Raw genomic sequence first — 22,860 nt, 5'->3', positions numbered from 1 at the left:
TCACACCTAGGTACAATTTTTACTTAGAAGTGACGTCACAAGCCCCCACTCCGGAACTTTAATGTACTACGTGCGGTTTTCAATTCCTAAGCGGCGGGTTACAGTGAACAACATTGTGCGTTCCCATTACTTGTACGAATACGATTTCTTACCTTTCGCCGGCCATGTAAGTGCGAGTCTGTCCATTCATGTACTCGATGGAGAACTTCTGTGGGTGATCCCGGTCTCTGACCAAAGCGAACACGTCGCTCAGTGGACGAAGGCACACGACCTGAAACAAATTCATTTTGTTAGAAAAAATACTTTCGAAAAACACGGCGAAGACCTACCCCATAGATTAACACTGGCAACACAATCTAGTCCAAGACCTTCGAGTTGAGAGACTGAGTTGAGGGCGCTGTTAGGGACTGTCCACACACAGGCGACGCATGTCTTAAGAAGAGGAACGGACGTCAGCTCCACGCCGCCCGAGTGTAATTTAAAAAACGTCTCCTCGGTACATTTTGTATAGGAAGGACGTAAGACGCGCCCCAGGCGACGCGTCGCTTGGGGCGCGTCGCTTGAGGCGCCGAGGTTGCCGCTTATTCTGATGTATACGGTGACAGCTCAGTATAGTATGAAGAAAGTCATATATTTCTGGTCAGGCTTCACATAACTTAGACGTATAGGGTTGTTCATTAACAACGAAACGCGGTCCACATTAAGCCGACCTGCCCGGTTCGGATGTGAACCACGGCCACCATTTGGTGACCTCTGATTTAGTATGTACAGTACTCTCAATCTTGTATGTTCTCTTCTTGTTTAATGTAATTATGTATCCAATTGTTATTCTTATTTTTATATTTTATTATTTCTCATGATTGTACCTATGTAAACATTGACTACAATTATTCTAAATTTTATATTTGTATATATAAACTGTAACTGTTGACGTGTAATGTATCTGTGCATTTAGAAAATAAATGAATATGAATATGTATGTAGGTACTGTCTTCTCTGTGTATGAGTTGTCATTTATACTCACTATGTTGTTTCCCGTATTGACATACGTACATACAATCACGCCTGTATCCCATAAAGGGGTAGGCAGAGCACATGAACTACCCAAGTTTCAGTGCCACTCTAGACAAAAGGGGATGAAAGAAAACGAAATTGTGACATTGCAATGACAGGTTGCCAGCCTCTCGCCTACGCCACAATTAACCCATATCCCACAGTCGACTTCTACGACGGGAAGAAAGGGGGTGGTGGAAATTCTTAACCAGTCACCACACGGGAACCTGTATTGAGGTGTACAATAAAGAGTTATTGTATTGTATTGTATTGTATTACTCACCGAATAGGTCTGCGGATCGCGTTCCAATATACAAGTATCGGAGAGGCAAAGGGTACGCCGCATCGGTTCCATGTGCCGCGCTGGGTTCACTTTGTGAACTATGAACTCGCTTAGTGAGGTCTGGTGTTGGTCGCCACTAGAAAAGAAAAACTCAATCAGTCCGTCTTATAGTATGTTTTTTAATACTACGTCGGTGGCAAACAAGCATATGGTCTGCCTGATGGAAAGCGGTCAATGTAACCTATGAACGCCTGCAACTCAAGGAGTGTCACATGCGCGTTGCCAACCCATTAGAAGCTTGTACACTCCCTTTTGCTGTGTTAAGTATAGTCCATTTCAAATACGAAGGCCCGATGGCACTTGAGACGGTCAATTAGCGTTAACAATAGGATTAGTGATAAATTTTTTTTTTTTTTATATAAGTACACAGAAAAAAGGAGTGTACAAGCTCCAAGGAGGAGGGTTCGGGTTGCCGACGACTCAAAGGACAATAGACGGAACAAATTAGTTCCGTAAGTCCTCCCGTCGCCAGCACACCGCACCCTCGTTGAGCTCTGGCAGCCTTATTCACTGGCAGGAATACAACACTATGAGTAGGGTCTAGTACTATTTGGCTGCGGTCTTCTGTAAGGCGGAGGTACTTCCCCAGTTGGGCTCTGCACTAGATTCGAGCGAGATATTATCCGCTGTGCTGTGCCCTACCAGATACCACACAAAGCGGAATATCATTCGCTATGCCCTACCTCCTACAAACATTACATTGTATTTGGACAAATACAATGACATTAGATTAACAATTGACAAAAGAACTTCATTATACGGCTCTCATGATTAAAACAAACACTAATTATGCAATTATGAAGTCTGCAAAAAGTATGATTCACTTTCATTTCGTTGCTAAGTCATAATTTCTTAGGTTTAATGAGCTGGTGGTTTACAACCGTTCAGAAAATTTCCAAAACGTGGTGAGACTTTAAAGGAAACAGTTGAAAAATAGGACTTTCTAGAGAAAACTTCTTTACAAAATCTGAAACGCAGACTTTCTTTCGATCGGACTAAGTAAGCTCAGAGCCTGACATACATCGTATAGAGGAAGTGACCCAAACCACAGTATAATGAAGAGTACTATCGTACAGTATGGCCACTCCCGCTCCCCGCTGAAAGTGCCGCCCACCCCCGCTCGGTTACCTCACAGTTACCGCCTGTCAAAACCGAGGACAGTCTACCTGTCATATCTCACTCATACAAGCATGGTACGCGTTCACCTACACGAGCTTAGACTGTGTGCTAGGACCGCGCCTCTTTCATATATTTGATCGCTAGTGTCCGAGATGTGCCCAAACGGTTACTTGCAACTTGCAAGAATCAAAAATAATCAGGCCGTAGGCCTGCCGTCGTGAGCTCCTCAAGACACTTTTACTATTGGGTCGTGTTTAAGCTCCAACTTCCCGGTCCGCCGGCGCGCCTCTCAAGGACGCTCCGGGCCTTCGGCCCTACGCGCAGCTCGGCCTTCGGCCTTCGCTGGGTTTCGAAGCTCCGCGTCGGGCCTCTGTATACAATTCCAAGCAATCTTACATACCATTGCCGCGTTTCTATAATACGCACCAACTAACTATGGAGCAAACGCGGCAATGGCATGTAAATTGCTTGGAAATGTGTTTCCCGTGCACAGATAGAAAAGATATTTTAATTTAAGACGGAAAACTCTCTCAAACACTGTTATTTAAAAGGAATAATATAATTCTTCATCTAATAACATGGTCTTAACCTAAAGGGATATTCCTTTTTCAAAGAAGAATCAAAATTGTTCAGTCGTAACTTTATATAAATTTGGTACAAATAGGACAGATTTGAATCAAAGAAGTATTTATTTGCAACAAAATATTACACCGTTTTAGTATGAATATGCTAGTTCTTAAAAAACGTCTTTGGTTCAAGTAACCTTTATCAAAGCAAAAATAAAAACCTGTTAAAAGAAGATTCACCACAATTTAACTACAATAATTCTGCGTTTTTAATAGGAAATCATAATTTCTTAATTTAACTTTTACGTTCTACAGTCAAGACATAAAAGTTTAAATAAAAAAAATACACGGTTTTACGTCAAGATTTAGATCAATCTTGGCTTGATTTTAATAGTTCTTGATTTGATGCTTTGCAACTCCATTCAAAGTTCCAGAATAACTTAAAACAAAAATAAACACAGATTTATGTCAAGATTTATTAAGTTCTTGGCTTTGTGTCACAAATTCTTGATTTAATGTCTACAAGCTCCATTTGAGAATCAACAAGTTCAAATCAAAAAATATCAAGGTTTTACTTCAAGATTTAGAACAATCTTGGCTTGATTATAATAATTCTTGGTTTGATGCTTATAGACTTCATTCATAATTCGAGCAGGTTTTAAATAAAAAATCAACACGGACTTAGGTCAAGATTTATTACATTCTTGGCTTCATATCACAAATTCTTGATTTAATGCCTACAAGTTCCATTTGAGAATCAACACGTTTAGATCGAAAAATAATAAAGTTTTGCTTCAAGATTTAGTTCGCGCGCCGAGCGGCGACACCGGTTTAGTTACCAAAAAACCCGCTAGATGGCGCTGACCCCAGCCCATAGAATTCGTACATCGCGGTGTTAAGATTTTTCCCGATTTGGTTAGGCTCGCCGGTTGGAACTTGATATGTATCGAATCATAGGAATACAAATTCCGACATAATAGCCCCTGCTTCCCTCTGGGAACTACGCGCTATTATTGAGGACTATCCTAAACGTGCTTCCGCTCCAGTTCTCTCTCTCTCTCTAACTGGCTGGGGAACTCGAAATTATATATTTTAAATGAAATAAGATAAATTACATCCAAGAAGTAAGTATATTTGGTTTAAGATACTTACTGTTTCACCCCAAGAAACATTAAATCTAACTTCAAACATGTAAATCTTCATCTAATACCGTCAGAACTTTTAAAATGAAAAATGTATATATTTGGTGTAAGTAACTAATTGTTTCACCCCAAGAAACATTAACTTTTACTTTAATTATGCATAACTCTTAACCGAAAACCGTCATAACTCTTAATACAACAATTTTATTACTTAGAACCAAGAAATATTATACTTGTTTTTAAGAACTTGCTGATTTGCTTCTGAGTAATAATTATCACTGAACAAAACGTTTACGCTCTTGGAATAAATGATTAAGTTTTTAAAAAAAGATCGTTTTGCTAATCATGTTAAGATATAAAATGGTTAGTGCAAGTAATAAACATCGAGACATTTTATGTTTTATATCAAGTAATTAAAATCTTCCTGATATGGGAAACTGGATATCTCTTGGTTCAAATAGGTTTCTTTGGTTGAAGAGATATTTTCTATCTGTGTGTAAAAGCACCGTAAGGCCGTTTTCACATTATCCGATCCGATATCGGATGTCGGAAGGATTTCAATGGAAAAAATCCAAGATGGCCCCTATAATGTATGGGATATCGGTCCGACATCCGATATCGGATCGGATAATGTGAAAACGCACTTACGCTGCTCAGTAATGTATTACCTCGCCTTTGTACAAATGATTGTGTTATTTTTTCCTGAGTTGTGTTCATCATTGTACTGTTTCCTGAGTCATGAATGTTTTCTATGTATAGAAGTATGTATTTATATATTTAAGTATGTACAATACAATACAATACAATACAAATATTGTTTATGTATGTCGTCGCCTAACACCCATAGTACAAGCTTTGCTTAGTTTGGGGCTAAGTTGATCTGTGTAAGGTGTCCCCAATATTTATTTATTTATTTAATTTATTTATTTAGTACTACTAACATTATGAGTAATGAGCATAAAGGTGTGTTCAGATATTTTTGTTCCTGTAAGTGCGTCATATGTAACTGAACGCTCCAATAAAATATATTCAAACGGATGTACCTAATAAAAAATGACATTCATTTTAAACACAGCATATGTAATTGTATACGGAGATAATTCCTGTTTCATAATAAACATCAACAACTGACCATTGAAACTTATTGATATTATAATAAGGTTTAAAATATGCAAATAGATTACAACTAGCAAGGTCAAATGATAAGTGACTCATCAGTAATAAACACGCTAACGGTTTGGTTGTTCCGAATTTGAAGTTCGTTGACATCATACATTGATTATTGTTTTAAATAGAAACAAGTTTGTTTTTAGTGACAAATGAACGAAGATCTTTATCATTAACTAGGGACCCGCCCCGGCTTCGCACGGGGGAGTAAAGCACAAAATATGCCATCGTGGACCTTTTTTAGACATGATTGAGAGACACAATTTTGGATTGGGCAGCGTTTTTATTAATTAAACCTCTTAGCCAGCGGGATTTTGTCTGACTCGATTAGCAAATATCGTCATATTTTAGTCAATCATCATCATTGGCCTTCGAGTCTATAACAGACTATACAAGCAGTGTCAAGTGGGGCGACAACGTTTTTCATGGCTGTGTAAGCCAATACGGGAGCGACAAACACGACCACAACTCTGGCAGGTGTAGTGTACCCGTGGCGAACAGGTATCACGCTGATGACGCTTGGCGCGCTTACTTCAGTGTGTACTTGCACACACCCACGCACGAACTCACGCACGCACGCACGCACGCACATGCACGCATATAAACAAATGATAAGAGATATTGTTGAAACCATAATCTAACAGGAAATGGAAATACTAAGAACTCCATAGTTCATTCTAGTTGGAAACAATTCTGTAAACATTACATTCAAGTACTCTGGTACATATTTAAATGTTATAAGCCGGATCCACACAGAGCGATGAGCGTCGCGAGGCAATGGCCTCGCATGGCTATCGGCCAATGTACCTCTATATGTGCCTCGGCCGAGGCAATGCGCGTTTTCCTCGGCCGAAAAAGCGATCTATTAAATCAATAAGGCAAACAACCAACAGCCAATGTCTCGTAAACGTAATGCTGGAAAAAATAATTGGAGATAATAACGACGCAACGGAGCCACGCTGTTACGTCATCGCCCAAATCAATTGTTTAGTTGTAAACTTTATTGTTTTTTTTTTCATGTGCTTATTTACTGTTTTTTTTTTTTATTTAAGTTTCATGACGCATTGGATTTATCTGTAATGTCATTGAAATATGTTTTTAAATAAATAAATAAATAATAATCCATATTAGCGACCAACTAGAATCTCACTTGGGCGAATTGGGCCAACTTATTAACATACACATATTTCATAAGTTTCATTATGTTTGTATTTGTTTGTTGTTTATAAGGGATAATATTTAGTATCATAACAAAGTATAAACAATAAGAAATTATCTTTTTATCGATTATTAATAAAATTCAATGAACTGGGTGATATTCTTCAATCATCAGATAACTCTTATAGATAACCCACTTCAATATTATTTTATCATTTTATATCATACATATAAAAATAATCAACCATAATCCAATGAAAACGAAAGAAGCAAAACAGGTATGTCAGGTCAGAATTGTAGCAAGAAGCAATCCATAGTCTCTGCCTACCCCTCCAGGAAATGCGTGTCCTGGACCTTCGGATTATCGACATGTCCGACTGAATCTAAATCTGTAAGATGATTTAGTGTCCATTTTACGGTTATGGTAATCCCAAACTGGCTGTTATGCATGTTACTAGTATATAACGTGGTGTGACATCACAGCCCGATGGCGCGATGGCGCGCTGTCCCTGTCACACCACGGTTTTTTTTTACCATGGTATTTGACATTTATAACAGCGCAGTGTGAGAGCACCATTACGCACAATTTTACCCAAAAACCGAGGGCTTTTTGAAATGTCATGGATGTACATATAGATACATATAATCACGCCTGTATCCCATAAAGGGGTAGGCAGAGCACATGAACTACTAAGCTTCAGTGCCACTCTTGGCAAAAAGGGGTTGAAAGAAATCCAAATTGTGACATTGCAGTGACAGGTTGCCAGCCTCTCGCCTATGCCACAATTTAACCCATATCCCACAGTCGACTTCTATGACACCCACGGGAAGAAAGGGGGTGGTGAAATTTTTAACCCATGTGTCATGGATGTGTATGTAAAAATAACAAAATGAGTCATACCTGTACTTCCCAAATCTTTGATTATGGTAGTCCTCCAAGGTAATCATTGTGTTGAGCACTTTAATACTAATGCTCAGCGTTAAGTTAGCCATTTCCAACATCTTGTTGATGATGGCTTGGTGGTCCATGGCGTTGGAGAAGAGGTGGAGGCGACTGTAGCCCCCGACGGCTAGGACGAAGCCTCCGGAGACATCTCTAACTGGAAGGATGCCTAAAACAAAGAAATGCAACACTCTAGAACCCTGTTGTATTGACACCATGTTTTATTTGCTATAGAAGTCTGTTTGACTTTTACTGTGAAAGGGTTCTACAGTGGCCTAGGATTCAAATTGGTTGACTGTACTTGTTTATTTTAAAACAATTTTAGTGCATTATTGCTAGTAACTACTGAGAGAAGTAAAGTAACTAATTAATACTTATAATACAGACACATTTGGAAGCATACATGGCTTGATTTTTAATTTGACGTGTCTGTCTGTCTGTCTGTGCGTCTGTCTGTAGCATCGTAGCTCCCGAACGGATGAACCAATTTATATTTAGTTATTTTTGTCTGAAAGCTGAGTTAGTCGGGAGTATTCTTAGCCATGTTTCATGAAAATCGGTCCACTATGACGCGGTCGGGGATTTTTTCAAAATTTTAATTTTGTGGTTATTATTGTACAGTATAACATGACTTGTTGACTTCTATATTTAAAAAAATAGTAAGGTAAGCTGAAACTTATATTTGGCTTGTTTCATCTTGAGCACACCTTGGACACTGGCGATCAAATATATTGAAAGAGGCGCATTCCTACCACACAGTCTTAGCTCGTGTAGGTGAACGCGTACTTGTGTGCTTGTATGAGTGAAATATGACAGGTCGACTGTTCGTGTTTTTGACAGGCGGTAACTGTAAGGTAACCGAGAGGGGGTGGGCGGCACTTTCAGCGGGAAGCGGGAGTGGCCATACTGCACGATAGTACTCTTTATTATACTGTGTCTTGAGTGTGTTTCAGTAAGTTATCTCAAAGTATCCATAGCGATGAAAAATAAGATCTATACCCCCTGTTTTTATTGAATTCCGTTAACTTTAAGAGAAGGTTCTTTCAACAAAATACAATTAATTTCTCTAAGAAACTAGCGTCTTAACACTTACGGTAATCGAGATATTAAAAAAATAAAGATAATTACTGAACATGTGTGTGACAGCCTTTACCAATTCCTAATGTTATTTGTTTTGACATGTGCCGTCAATCACTTGACACTAACTTGAATGTTATTGTTAAGGGTCTCTCACACCAATAAATTCATTTATTATGTATGAAAATGATGAATGAATTTAACTAATAATGATACTTATACAAGGTGGTTCCTGATAATGAACCTAGCTACGTGTCGAATTTAACGGAAAACAAAAAAAACATGGTGTAGAACAGATGCCAAAGTTCTTTATTTTTTCCTTTATCTGCGATCAGCTATGTTTCGTCATAATCAGATTTTCTTTATTTGATCAACCAATCAATTATTTATTACATATTTAAATGAACAATCTCGCCACTATACCACAGTATAATAAAGAGTACTATCATACAGTATGGCCACTCCCACTCCCCGCTAAAAGTGCTGCCCACCCCCTCTCGGTTACCTCACAGTTACCGCCTGTCAAAAACTCTAACAGTTGGCCTGTCATATTTCACTCATACAAGCGTAGAACGCGTTCACCTACACGAGCTTAGACTGTGTGCTAGGAGCGCGCTTCTTTCATATATTTGATCGCCGGTGTCCGAGGTGTGACTATACCTTGGATATCAGAGTAAGGGTAGCTGGCTAAGAGTGTGTGTGTTGAAGGATCTAGTTGCTCCAAAGCACAGGGACCAACTTCGAGCACTATTGGTAATCTAGTGCCGCTCCAGTGGTGCTTATAGGCTTGAAATCTCTGGAAGAGAAAACATTAATTTTATAGTGCATTGGTATATTCAGAACATTTTTCTAATAAGGGTAGTTATTTTGAAATGACAGAATTTTTTTTAAAGCTACATCTCTAAAAGTCAATTAAAGTACAAAATACTCACAAGAACATCTTTCTTCTCAGCAAACAAATGCCTATACTTGAAAGCCTCTGTAAGAATCAGACACTTATGTTCCGACGAGAACTTCATAGTGTCCACCTTTTTGTCCTTCTTCATGACGAGCATGAAGTCCTGGTTGGCGGTGGAGTTGGAGTGCTTGGCCGAGGCCACGGTCACCACGTCCGCGTACAGCCACTTGTTGGTCACCTCCAGCCGGTCCGGGTTGTACGTCGTGATCCCGTGCGTACCCACGGAGAACACGCGCTTATACTTCCCCTTCCATGAGTGCTTCGTGACCAGAAACGACGCCACATCCTGGTTGTCTTTTAGTGGAATCATTTTAGCATCGCCTGCAACAATGGCACTGATCATATATATCCACTTTGACCTGGTTCAAGGAAGTACGATAAACAAATCTTGTTATGGGATCGCTAACATTATGACAAAGCAGATAGTTATTAAATTAAAGATCTCAATGAACATGCCGTTCACACAGTTTCAAACACTTCCTAAACATTAGTTTCGACATTAGACGCACTTCCTGAAAATAACTTCAGACCGAATCCTCCCCTTTGTAAATATATGAAACAATAATGTTCGATGAAGACGTGTAAACAACGACTCGCTAAACAGATTTTTGCTGGGCTGGAAACGGTTTTAGCGTTCCTGTAATACTCACAAATAAGAGGCGGACAATCGAGCTACAATCGTTCTAGCTAATATCCGATAGGAACCACATAGTATACAAAATTTGTTATAAATTCAACAATAAGGAGATCTAGCTTACGGGCCGACAAATCGCTGAACTTGACAGTTCACCATTGGAATTGCCAACGTGGATAATTGCTAAAGTGATGGAAAAGTTAAGAAAGACAGAAACCTTTTTCATATTGTGAGTAAATGAAAGTCGTCAATGGTGAGTTTCTGTGTAAGAATTTTACGGGAAAATGCTCAATATTAAAATATTGGTCTAAAATAAACTTATAAAAGATATGATGTCGATAGATTATCAGTATATTTTAAGAGCAGTAACACTATCATCTGACAAATGTCAAAAGTACAAGATCGTTTGAAAACCATGTTCTGTTAAAGTATAGTTTTATGCAAAAGTATTTATTTAATTAAATAAAACTATGTGTATGCTATCGTATTCGTAATTAAATTCATTGGTTGTCAATTTTTGTTATTATGTTATTTTTAGTCATAAAATTTTCTAAGAAAGCACCCTAAAACACATCGTATAAAGTTTTAAATTATGACAGATTTGGTATCTGAACGTGCCTTTCACTTTTGCACTCGTCTGCACTCTGCAGTCTCAGCAGTCGCGTGGAGCCGTTGCTGAAGTTTTACTTAAAACTTGCCTGCCACGTCTCAGCAGCACAATGGTTCTCGATCTAGATTTGTTCCGCGTTGAGAAAGACGGTGACCCGAACAAGATCCGGGAGAACCAACAAAAGCGCTTCAAAGATGTGGGTTTGGTGGACACGGTTGTGGAGCAAGACAAACGTTGGAGAGAACTACGGTTTGAAGCTGACAACTTGAATAAGCTGAAGAATGTGTGTAGCAAAGAGATCGGGCTGAAGATGAAGGCCAAGCAGGCGGCGGGGCCGGAGGATCAAGAAGTGCCGGCGGAAATTTCTAGTAACCTCATAAATTTAGTTGCCGATCAGCTTAAACCGCTCACAGTGAATCAAATCAAAAAGGTACCGCATTGCATCATTTTGTTCTGTTTGTTATTAACTTGTTTGTATTATGTTTCCATACTTGAAAATCTTTTAAAAAGTAATGATATGACTCATGTTTCCTTTACCATATGTTTCTACATGAAGAAATACAGTTGCATCATTGTGTAATTAAAATGTATTGTTTGTAACTCTGCAATATGGTTGTCTTTCCAGGTGTTTCGACCAAGTAACACTAAAATAGCATGTTTCTGTGAAAGTTTGATATTATTTATTCATTCAACCTTCATAATTTTTAAATAATATGTAGTAACAAGTATGATACCTAACTCTCATTATTATATATTTGATAGTATGTTAAAGATTAATTTCGTTTTTTACATCAAAACAAGATGTTTTTTTTTTGTGCTTAATGTTCTTGCCAAATAAAACATCTTATTATAGCTTGTTTTTTTTTATATACAAACCTAATAAATAGAGTATAACTATTCATCAATCCTCAGGTCAGAATATTAATAGATGAAGCAACCACAAAGAACGAGCAGAACCTCGTAACAGCAGAGAAGGCTCGCTCAGCAGCATTACGTGAGATCGGCAACCACCTACATGAGTCTGTGCCAGTGCATGATGATGAGGAACACAATAAGGTGGAACGTACGCATGGGGACTGCACGGTCCGGACTAAGTATTCACATGTGGATCTGATCTGTATGATTGATGGTGAGTTTTTATTAAAACAGTAAAAATAATTTTTAGAAGATGATGGAGATTACTTTTTTTTATTATTATTTGTAATTCGAGATCACATTTTTGTGTGTCATTTCATTCTAAAAGTCATCAACATCACGTAAGTCACTAAGAATGTCACAAATCCGTGCAATTTCTGTTTATAATTCAGACAGATCAAGGCAACTGATATAGCCTGTAACTTGGCAGACAAGTAGGGTCCTGCGATAAATGATAAAACATCGGGCCCCATCGAACTTACAAATAGTGCGATAGAGACGGCCTGTTTATATATCATTTATTGCGCGACCATACTTGCCTGCCTGATCTTCTTCTAGGTTTAATTTAAAGAACACATCTTAAGAAAGAATTGTTGGATACAGGCAACTATCAGTTGTTATAACTGCCTGCCTGATTAATAAATAATAATAATTTATCTCATCTTATTATCTGTATCTAATTTGTTCTTAAAACTGTTGATTTTGGGTGGAGAATTAGCATGTTAGTTGCCCTGCTAATTTCTCACAATTTTGTTTATTTATAGGTAGATAACAACACACAGAAATAAAAAGTTTAATAAAAATATTTAATTTACATAGCCGAGATCCTATAAAGTGAAGAGACCAACATTAATCAAACTTAGTCTTGATCATTTGGTGAAAGTGACACAATTCGTGAGGCCTGGACATCATCGCCTCAAAAGCGTTAAGCCTGCCAGTCTTTGGAGTGTTGTAGTGTATTTCTTTGTCTGGTTTTCTATAGATGTAGACTGCATTCTCTGCCTGCTATCCTTTCTGCCATCTCTACTGTTTATTGTTTATGTTTGTCAGGTATGGACGGCGATCGAGGCACAGTAGTGGCCGGCGGACGAGGGTACTACCTAAAGGGACCTGCCGTGTTTCTAGAGCAGGCTTTGGTGCAACTCTCTCTACGGATGCTGCTGAATAAGGGCTACACTCCACTATACACTCCTTTCTTCATGAGGAAAGAGGTACGATGGTCAATATAAATAAGTATTAATATCATTGGATAGCCATTTAATGATGGTCACGCGTTTAAGGATTTCCATTATTACACCATGCCATAGCTACTGTTGAGTTCCGTTCTCGCGCAAACCCATGCTAGCAGGTCAGGGGCCCATTTCTCGAAGGTACAAGTTACAATTTACAAGTGGTTGTCAATGTCTAATATGACAAGTTGGAAAGAGACTTCCGCTTGTAACTTGTAAGTTTCAGTTTTGAGAAAGGGCCCCAGTGGCCCGTTTCTCGAAAGGTACAAGCCTTGTATTACAAGTGTGTTTCCATGACAACCCATATTTGACAGTTCGCGCACTTGTAATACAAGGCTTGTACCTTTCGAGAAACGGGCCCCAGGTCAGGATGCAATTAGAAAATAATTTAAAAAAATACAATTTTGCGTGACGTGATATGTGGACGGCCCCTAGGTCATTTGTTGATTGCGTCATACTGCAGACCTATTGGCTGCCCTGTTCGTGACTTAGACGCCATGACGTGTTTCTCATTATAATATGTATAACACAAGTAGATGAAATTACTAAAGATATGGAAAGAAGAATTCATACAGGGTGTATTTTGATAGATTAAATGAAAAGGTCATTCTCGCACCCTGTACGTTTTTTTCCAAAATCTGTAATCGCCAATTTTCATAAATTAAAAATCGAAGGAAGACCGTTTTCGCGTAGCAGCACGCTATCTGGTAGCTGCTCTCACTGACCCGCTATCAAAATACACCTTGTATAAGAAAACGCGGGATAACACTGCAATGTTACCACTTTTTAATATCTACCTACACTTTTTTGCCTGACTTTATTTTGTTAAACATGTTAAAATTTTCATGATTATTACACGTAATTACTGTCAAATCGGGAATTAATCGCGTTTTTTATTTTGTAAGGAAACATTTCATATCATAATTAACATTAGGGAATCTCAATCGGTTTTTCATTTTCATTTCTTCATACACCAATGCCAAAAACAGTAGCTAAATTAAAACACAATTATTTATTTATTTATTAAAAACAAGAAGTACAACCTAATGACTATGCTATGCTCCGCAAAACTTGGTTAACACTGATTTAAACTTTCACGATTATTACACATAATTATTTTTAAAAACCGGGACCTAATCGCGTATGACTACATATTAAACTGACTAAATAATCAAAACCAAGTGCGGGTAGTTCGAAAAACTCGCGCGGCTGTCAGAAGGTGTTATTGTCATTTCAAGCCAGTATTCTCCGAGACCACGGGGACAACGCCGTCCTTGAAACGTTGGAGGTCAGTTTAATATGAGTCATACGCGATTAAGTCCCGGTTTTTTAAAACTTGGTTAGTTTGACTGTGGAGTCGTTTCAGTCTCTTTTTATACATTTTAAGTAAAAATATACAAATTAAAATATAACTTCTAATAGGTGATGCAAGAAGTGGCCCAACTCGCCCAGTTCGACGAGGAACTGTACAAAGTAATCGGCAAAGGCTCGGAAAACAAAGGGGACTCCGCAGTCGAAGAGAAATACCTCATCGCCACCTCTGAGCAACCCATAGCTGCTTACCATAGAGACGAGTGGCTGGCTGAGGCTTCTCTGCCTATCAAGTATGTACTGAAAACAAAAGAGAGTTGATTAGTTGTCGTTCTAAACACCCCAGGGGCTTCACAAACTTGGAACATGTCTTCATATCTTCCTTCAGTGACCATTCTGCCCTCGAATCAGTAACGTAAGTTGTAGGGCACTCTCGAGAGTCACCAAGAGTAAAGGCAACCTCATAGTCCTTGACGACCGGTCTGGCGCAGTCGGTAGTGACCCTGCCGGCTACGCCGCGGTCCCGGGTTCGAATCCCGGTAAGAGCATTTATTTGTGTGATGAGCACAGATATTTGTTCCTGAGTCATGGATGTTTTCTATGTATATAAGTATTTATATATTATATATACCGTTTGTTACGAAACCGTTCAAAAACCACCCTGGTTTTTGATCCTGTCTTCGTTAGGTTAAGATATTCATTTTTGTAATTAAAAATCAATTTTCAATTTTATAAATTTAATAATAATAATTCATTTTAATTCTAATTCATTATCATGCAACTTTTGACATTTCAATTTGTATATTCTTTCATTAAAATATTCAATATTGTATTCAAGTTGACATTACGCATTGCAAATCATCAGTTTTAATTTATTCAATTTTTATTTAATGTTCATTTATAATTCTATTATTCATTAATACTACTTGCATATTTTTTAACTAAAATATTCATTGGAGTGTATAAAATCATACTTGAAATCACTATTTACAATTGGCAATATTCACATTCAAATCTGACAGCTTTTAGAGCTTTTTAAAAACTTACGGTTGTTCCGCCTCCAACGACATTCACTGTACCACTTTCTTTGTTCTTCTCATATTTCACATTTATACAATTTGGAATCCACATCCATGTAATTTGGATTTTACATGGTCGTTACGAAGCCTCTGGATTGTGAGAGGACAGGACTGTGGCACCGAGTCAGGCTCCACCTATGCAACGGGTCTTCATCATCGAAGCCGTGGGTCGACCAGGTTGGCGCAGGGCGTATTCAGCTGCGTGCAGGTTCCAGGGCTTCCACTCATCGCGTCCCATCCCATCAGCCAGGATCCAGGACGGGTGAAAGTCGCGACGAGCACACGCAGCATCCCATTGCAGTGGGCATCCATCCGTGACCAGCAGTCAGTCGCGGGATCCAGCCAATTCAGCGCCAACTAGACCAGTCCAGGAGTATTCAGTGGAGATCAGCGGGAGCCAGCATTCAAAACCAAGCAGCAGCCAGCACAGGAGGGAAAACGAACAAAGTGAGATCGTTCCATTCCTTTCTTTTTTTATCCACATTCCTTTGTTTTCTTCATTTTCTGTGTAGCTGCAATATTCATTAGGTATTATTCAGCCATACCTATTCAAATACCAAATTCATTGCTTTCCCATTCAGTGCAGAAAGTTAATTCATTGCCATAGTTTGGATTAGAAGCCAGTAGACATTTCGATAGGATTATTCACTAGAGATATTCATTTTAGTAGGTATAACCTCTTGACCCAGTTCACAGTAATAATATTTAAGATTTTAATATAAACTATCACTTTCACATAATTCCTATACAATACGATAACAATAATTCAATAATTTTGTAACTTTATTACGCTAATTTCAATTAAAAACTTCAAAAAAAAAAGGCAAACACGTTCTTAAAACAATCTTGATAACTAACTGCAGTGCAAATAAGTCGTAAACAAGGTTACGTAATACAAGTGCATACCTTTGATTCGCATAGCAAATAGTTTTAGCGCCTGGAGATTTTTTAAGAGCAAAGTTTTTATTTAAGGTCTTAATTACAAGCTTGGACTTATTAAAGGTAAACTTACTGTTTTTCACAATTTTGTGTCGCAACTAGCTGTTGAACCGCAAGTAAACGAGTTACAGCTTGCAGAGCTGCAGCTTCGATTTGACAAAATAGGGCTTTTATACAATGAGTTCGATACATTGCTGCTAGACATAGACATATTGTCAGAATTCACAAGCGGAGAGTATATAGAGGATGAGCGGGCACTCTTCGAAGACATTTACTTCGCTAGCATGTCGAATGCACAAGTGCTGATTCATAAGTATTCAAAACTTAATTCAACAGTGAAAGTGTCCACTCAGGCGATCAAAAATATGTTAGATAGCACGATAAACACACAAGTATCCATATCCGCACATAAAACTCCCTCAAATACAAATATTCAGTTTCCAGTTAGGGAATTAGATTCAAATGTTCCGAGTGACAGTTGTACGATACAATGTCAGTGTCCAAAAGCTGCTCATGATCAGCAATCCACGACATCCATCGCGTTTAAAGAGCGGCCGTCAGGCCAGGGATACTCATTACAGCGAACTTCAGTTGCCTCCCTTTCTATGGAGCGTAGCTTGGAAGCCAAACATGGCAATACAATTCACAGGTGCAGTTACGATCGTGGGGTGGGAAGACCGAGCAACTCCATTCACATTCAGGTTCTTCAACGTTCAGGGTTGCTCAGTTCAAAACATCAGCGTCAATATGTATACATTTTTATATTCAAATATTACCGCCTCACGTTCTTACATGCAGGGCCTCTTTTGAATAACGAAACGATACAGTTCTTGATAGGTAACGTATCAAGAGAGCGTGAGGCGTTTCATTTATACTGTTATCACGTTATTTATTACACACTTTCACATAGGTACATTACACCTACTGATTCAAATTATGGTAATTTTCACCCAAACATATTTCAGTCCTTTCGTTCCTTTCCACTTCCTGATGGGCGATCCACACATTTCGTTCCACATGCACAGATTGCAGCCTCCAAGACATCACCGGTTCGTGGCACTCAGCAGCAGGACAACTTGGAAGGCATCCATGGCAGCGACGGTATCTCACGGTCTGCAACAACGTCTACCCTCCCCTCGGCATACAGTTGAAGTCACAGACTTCAAGGCGGGAGCATGTTACGAAACCGTTCAAAAACCACCCTGGTTTTTGATCCTGTCTTCGTTAGGTTAAGATATTCATTTTTGTAATTAAAAATCAATTTTCAATTTTATAAATTTAATAATAATAATTCATTTTAATTCTAATTCATTATCATGCAACTTTTGACATTTCAATTTGTATATTCTTTCATTAAAATATTCAATATTGTATTCAAGTTGACATTACGCATTGCAAATCATCAGTTTTAATTTATTCAATTTTTATTTAATGTTCATTTATAATTCTATTATTCATTAATACTACTTGCATATTTTTTAACTAAAATATTCATTGGAGTGTATAAAATCATACTTGAAATCACTATTTACAATTGGCAATATTCACATTCAAATCTGACAGCTTTTAGAGCTTTTTAAAAACTTACGGTTGTTCCGCCTCCAACGACATTCACTGTACCACTTTCTTTGTCTTCCACAATTCGGATTAAAACCAGCAACAAACTACAGTCCGCTTATTATTTCTACCACCACTACGAAGACCTGAGACCAGCGAAGATTTTACACCGTTTGAGTACCCACAACACAAGCCTTCTTGAGCTTACCGTGGGCCTCAGTCAATCTGTGTAAGAATGTCCTATAATATTTATTTATTTATATAAAATAAGGGAGATTCTGCTGTTGAAAAGAACTCATTGCTACCTTGGATCAGCCCATAGCTACTTACCATAGGGACGAGTAGCTGGCTGAGGCTTCTCTGCCTATCAGGTATGTACTGAAAACAAAATATATATTATATATATCGTTGTCCGAGTACCCACAACACAAGCCTTCTTGAGCTTACGGTGGGTCTCAGTCAATCTGTGTAAGAATGTCCTATAATATTAAAAAAAAAAAAGCGAATCGACTCGTTGTCGTTCTAAACAACCCATAGGGCCTTCACAAACTTGGAACATATCTTCAGCGACCCTTCTCGCACCAGTAACGATAGAACCAAGAATGTACAACTACTGTTAATCAAATACTCAATAGTTTTCAGACTTTGGCCTTATTTATGCAGAGTGAAGACTTGTATAATAGTTTCGTGTTCTCTTGTATATTTCTACTTGAATATGACAATAATTGCCTTAATTTTTAGATATGCGGGTCTGTCGACGTGTTTCCGGCAAGAGGTTGGATCTCACGGACGCGACACGCGCGGTATATTCAGGGTGCACCAATTTGAAAAGGTAAGTTACATAATCAATAAAGATCGTTATCAAGGTGCACTTTTCGTGGCAAATGGTACGGTTGACAAAAAAAAACAAATACATTTAAATATTCACTTTGTTCTTAACTACAAAATAAATACTTACCTTCTTAGGATTACACCTCTACGGTACAAAGCCTTTTCCGACCAACTTTATATTTTTAGAACAATATAGTCAAATGATATTAATTATGTCATAGGAATACATTACGCGAAGTGTATCATTCTTATTTTAATCCAATTATTCAAATGCACTCTAGATACGACTATCTAGAATTGTTATTCAAGTAGTTGAAGTCAAAAGTACTAGCACGAAGTAAGACGAGCGCATCCCAGTATCTTCATTCATTCACAGTATGGATTTGACACAATACCTCTGGGTATTGTGTCAAATCAATGTATGTAATAAAAAAAAAACTAGAGACATCCGTTGGCTCGCTGGGTCGGTGACATCTGGAAAATTACAAGTCACAACTAGAAGAGAAGCCTAGGCAGTGGGCGATAAAGGGTTGAAATGATGATGATGATCGAATTTAAACCCCCTATTAAAAGTAGTACAACATTTTTGGACAATTTTTCATCCTCCTTTACAACACAGAAATCATTCACGGTCATCTGCAAAATTATGTATTTTTAGTGTTCCCTCCTTTTTAGGGTTCCGTAGTCAACTAGGAACCCTTATAGTTTCGCCGTGTCTGTCTGTCCGTCCGTCCGTCCGCGGATAATCTCAGTAACCGTTAGCACTAGAAAGCTGAAATTTGGTACCAATATGTATATCAATCACGCCAACAAAGTGCAAAAATAAAAAATGGGAAAAAATGTTTTATTGGGGTACCCCCCCTACATGTAAAGTGGGGGCTGATATTTTTTTTCATTCCAACCCTAACGTGTGATATATTGTTGGATAGGTATTTATAAAATGAATAAGGGTTTACTAAGATCGTTTTTTGATAATATTAATATTTTCGGAAATAATCGCTCCTAAAGGAAAAAAAAGTGCGTCCCCCTCTCTAACTGATTGTGATTTATGTGTATTCTTGGTTTTTTTATGTAAATAGTTTTATTTTTTCTGTCTCTTTTCTTCTTTTTCTTTTTATTGTTGTGTGTTTGTTATCTGTCGTGGCATCACCGAATGGGCCCTACGGAAGACCAGCGCTGGCTTCCAGCTAGCATTATGCTGAGTTGGGTCCATTTCGTGATGCGCACTTACTTAATGTTCTGTTCTCTGTTTTTTGTCCTATTCTTGTGTGTACATGTACGTACGTGTTTGTGAGCGTCATGAATAAATGTCTTTTATCTTTTATCTTTATCTTTTATCTTTTATCTTTAACTTTTGAACCATATGTTTAAAAAATATGAAAAAAATCACAAAAGTAGAACTTTATAAAGACTTTCTAGGAAAATTGTTTTGAACTTGATAGATTTAGTAGTTTTTGAGAAAAATACGGAAAACTACGGAACCCTACACTGAGCGTGGCCCGACACGCTCTTGGCCGGTTTTTTCTTTTAATTTTAAGCATCTCCTAAAGAAAGAATTAAATCTCTAGGTAGAACAATTCGTGCTAACCTCCCCCCACGACAACGCGTCCTGGATCATGATGGACGAGATGATCAACAACGCTGAGGAGTTCTGCAAGGTCCTCGGCATACCGTACCGGGTGGTGAACATCGTGTCGGGCGCGCTCAACCACGCCGCCGCCAAGAAGCTGGACCTGGAGGCGTGGTTCCCAGGCTCCGGGGCTTATAGGGAGCTGGTGTCCTGCAGCAACTGTCTGGAGTACCAGGCCAGGAGGCTGTTAGTCAGGTGAGGATCTTTCCAATGGGTTTCTAAAAGAAATTTCGCCCAGGGTGTTAGAAGCAGGTTAAGAGAACACACTCAGAAGAGATCATCCAGGGATTCTAGCATCTGCGACCAAGAAGCTGGACCTGGAGGCGTGGTTCCCAGGGTCCGGGGCTTATAGGGAGCTGGTGTCCTGCAGCAACTGTCTGGAGTACCAGGCCAGGAGGCTGTTAGTCAGGTGAGGATCTTTCCAATGGGTTTCTAAAAGAAATTTCGCCCAGGGTGTTAGAAGCAGGTTAAGAGAACACACTCAGAAGAGATCATCCAGGGATTCTAGCATCTGCGACCAAGAAGCTGGACCTGGAGGCGTGGTTCCCAAGGTCCGGGGTTTATAGGGAGCTGGTGTCCTGCAGCAACTGTCTGGAGTACCAGACCAGGAGGCTGTTAGTCAGGTGAGGATCTTTGTGAAAGAAATGTCGTCCAGGTGTTGGAAGAAATCTAAGCAGTGTCAGGACAGAAAAAGATCATCTAGGGATTCTAGGATCTGCTACCAAGGTGGATCTGGAAGCACAAATCCTCGTTTGAAGGCCGAGCTCCGTGTGAGACTAAAAGTCCGGAGCGTTAAGATACAGTATTCTTCTTCTTCTCGTGTCGATGGTCTCAGACTGTGGTATGACAGGGCCCAAAAGGTAGCGACATTTATCGCCCTGTCTGTCGCATCACGGAGGTCCAGTTGAAAGCAGGCGTACGGGCACGCTGGACAAGACAGCATGTGCTCCATCGTTTGTCGAACCGTCCCACATGAGCATTGGGTATCTGAGCCGTGTAGGGCGCCCCACTTCAGCAAGATACAGTATTTATTGAGACTCTCATGGTCATATGGGGTTCAATCTTACTGTTCAACAACGCGAAAGGATTCTGAAGGCCGAGATTCTCGTGAGACTAATAGTCCGGAGCGTACACAGTATTAATTGACTCATGGGTGGTCCAATCTCAATTACCAACAACGCTGAAGAGTTCTGCAAGATCCTCAATATCCCGTACCGTAATGTTGTTTTTTTTTTTATTGCAGATACGGGCAGACAAAGAAGATGAACGCAGCAACAGAGTATGTGCATATGCTGAATGCTACTATGTGTGCCACTACTAGAGTCATCTGCGCAGTGCTAGAAGTGCACCAGACTGAGGAGGGCATCAAGGTAATATTCCTACTCTTTCTCATCTTAACACTTTTGCCACAAAGAACCCATCTGGTGGGCACTCGTAAACTTTACTCAGATGCTGGAGGACCCGCTAGGCGGGTTCTCGCCATACAAGCGCGCGGTTATAAATTGCGACCGGTTTCTGACGTAGCTCACCATTTTTAGTCTGGTAGTGAAGGTGTTAATGATTTCTCCTAAAAGTGCTTATTTTGGAGGCCATGACTCATTTTGGGTTATCTCACCAACCAAGTAAGATATCTTCTGACCACTATATTTTCTTCATTTTTGACAACAGGTCCCCGAAGCCCTAAAACCCTGGATGCCAGAGCAGTACCAAGACCTGATCCCGTTCGTCAAGCCTGCGCCAATCGACCTGGAAGCCGCGGCCGCCGCTAAGAAAAAAGAAGGAAAGAAGAAGTAGCCTGCACTAAAAAAAAGTAGTCTTTGCTGCGAAGATATTGACAAAGCTTAATGCATTTCTTTATTTTTATGCGAAGCATTTAAATATTTTTTATTATTATTAAATTATTTAAATGAAGTTTTCTGTTTTCTTACCTTAAAATTAGCAATGTTGCCTAGGTGGCTAGCCATCGTGCTAATCGATTACCTACTCTCCGTTGCGAACGAAAAGAAACTGTCACACTAATATATGGAAGTAAGGAAGAATTACTACATAATGGCGCGTAACCAATTGACACTTTGGCTAGGCATCCTGATAATGGCCGCATAAGCCTAAAATGAATTCTTCATATGTGACAGTGAGAACTAAGAAAATTAAACTGCTCTCTGGCTACTTTTGGTATAGTTAATACCGGGATATCAAAATTTAGTCATCTATTTAACTAAACTATTTTAATATCAATAAAACACCATTTGAATATAATTTCAATATTTATTGTGACAATGCAGCCCACGGGCTAAATCCTAGGCAATGCATAACTTACATTTAATCGACATACAAAAATCATTAACAGTGACCTCTGAGACCTTACCATGGCTAGTTATATGTATATTATAATATGTATAACTGTACAAAGGAACAATTAAATCCTCATAAACTAAAAATAACTCAAAAATATACTCGCGAAGCAACAAATAACTTACGTGCGAATTTAGTGCTCACTTTTAACACATTCACTACCAGAAAGCGGCCGTAATCTAAAGCCGCCCGCTTGTATGACAAGAACCCGACCAGCGGGTTCTCCGGCATCTGACCAAAGTTCACG

General features: G+C 38.9%; 2 protein-coding genes across 2 annotated transcripts in view; one reads left to right on the top strand and one right to left on the bottom strand.

Moving 5' to 3' along the window:
- The window catches only part of LOC125234625 (dnaJ homolog subfamily C member 13), a 56,258-nt gene extending 45,949 nt beyond the window's left edge, over positions 1-10,309 (bottom strand). Inside the window, exons 1-6 of the mRNA XM_048140950.1 lie at positions 10,177-10,309; positions 9,501-9,847; positions 9,229-9,364; positions 7,450-7,660; positions 1,337-1,472; positions 153-271 (exon numbers count right to left, since the gene is read on the bottom strand). Coding sequence (XP_047996907.1) covers positions 153-271; positions 1,337-1,472; positions 7,450-7,660; positions 9,229-9,364; positions 9,501-9,836 — 938 coding nt within the window. The 5' untranslated portion in view covers positions 9,837-9,847; positions 10,177-10,309. The remainder of the gene's footprint in view (positions 1-152; positions 272-1,336; positions 1,473-7,449; positions 7,661-9,228; positions 9,365-9,500; positions 9,848-10,176) is intronic.
- A 482-nt stretch (positions 10,310-10,791) lies between these two features.
- LOC125234438 (serine--tRNA ligase, cytoplasmic) lies at positions 10,792-22,172 on the top strand. The gene is made up of 8 exons (XM_048140678.1): positions 10,792-11,200; positions 11,683-11,899; positions 12,736-12,896; positions 14,337-14,518; positions 18,542-18,632; positions 20,200-20,456; positions 21,505-21,631; positions 21,930-22,172. The coding sequence occupies exons 1-8, from the start codon at positions 10,880-10,882 to the stop codon at positions 22,053-22,055; spliced, it is 1,482 nt and encodes a 493-aa protein (XP_047996635.1). The 5' UTR covers positions 10,792-10,879; the 3' UTR covers positions 22,056-22,172.
- The last annotated feature ends 688 nt before the right edge of the window (positions 22,173-22,860 follow it).

This window comes from Leguminivora glycinivorella, chromosome 16, assembly GCF_023078275.1.
Source record: "Leguminivora glycinivorella isolate SPB_JAAS2020 chromosome 16, LegGlyc_1.1, whole genome shotgun sequence".
NCBI classification, from domain to species: domain Eukaryota; kingdom Metazoa; phylum Arthropoda; class Insecta; order Lepidoptera; family Tortricidae; genus Leguminivora; species Leguminivora glycinivorella.
The sequence above is the reverse complement of the archived record's forward strand: the minus strand, read 5'-3'. Positions and strand labels throughout refer to the sequence as shown.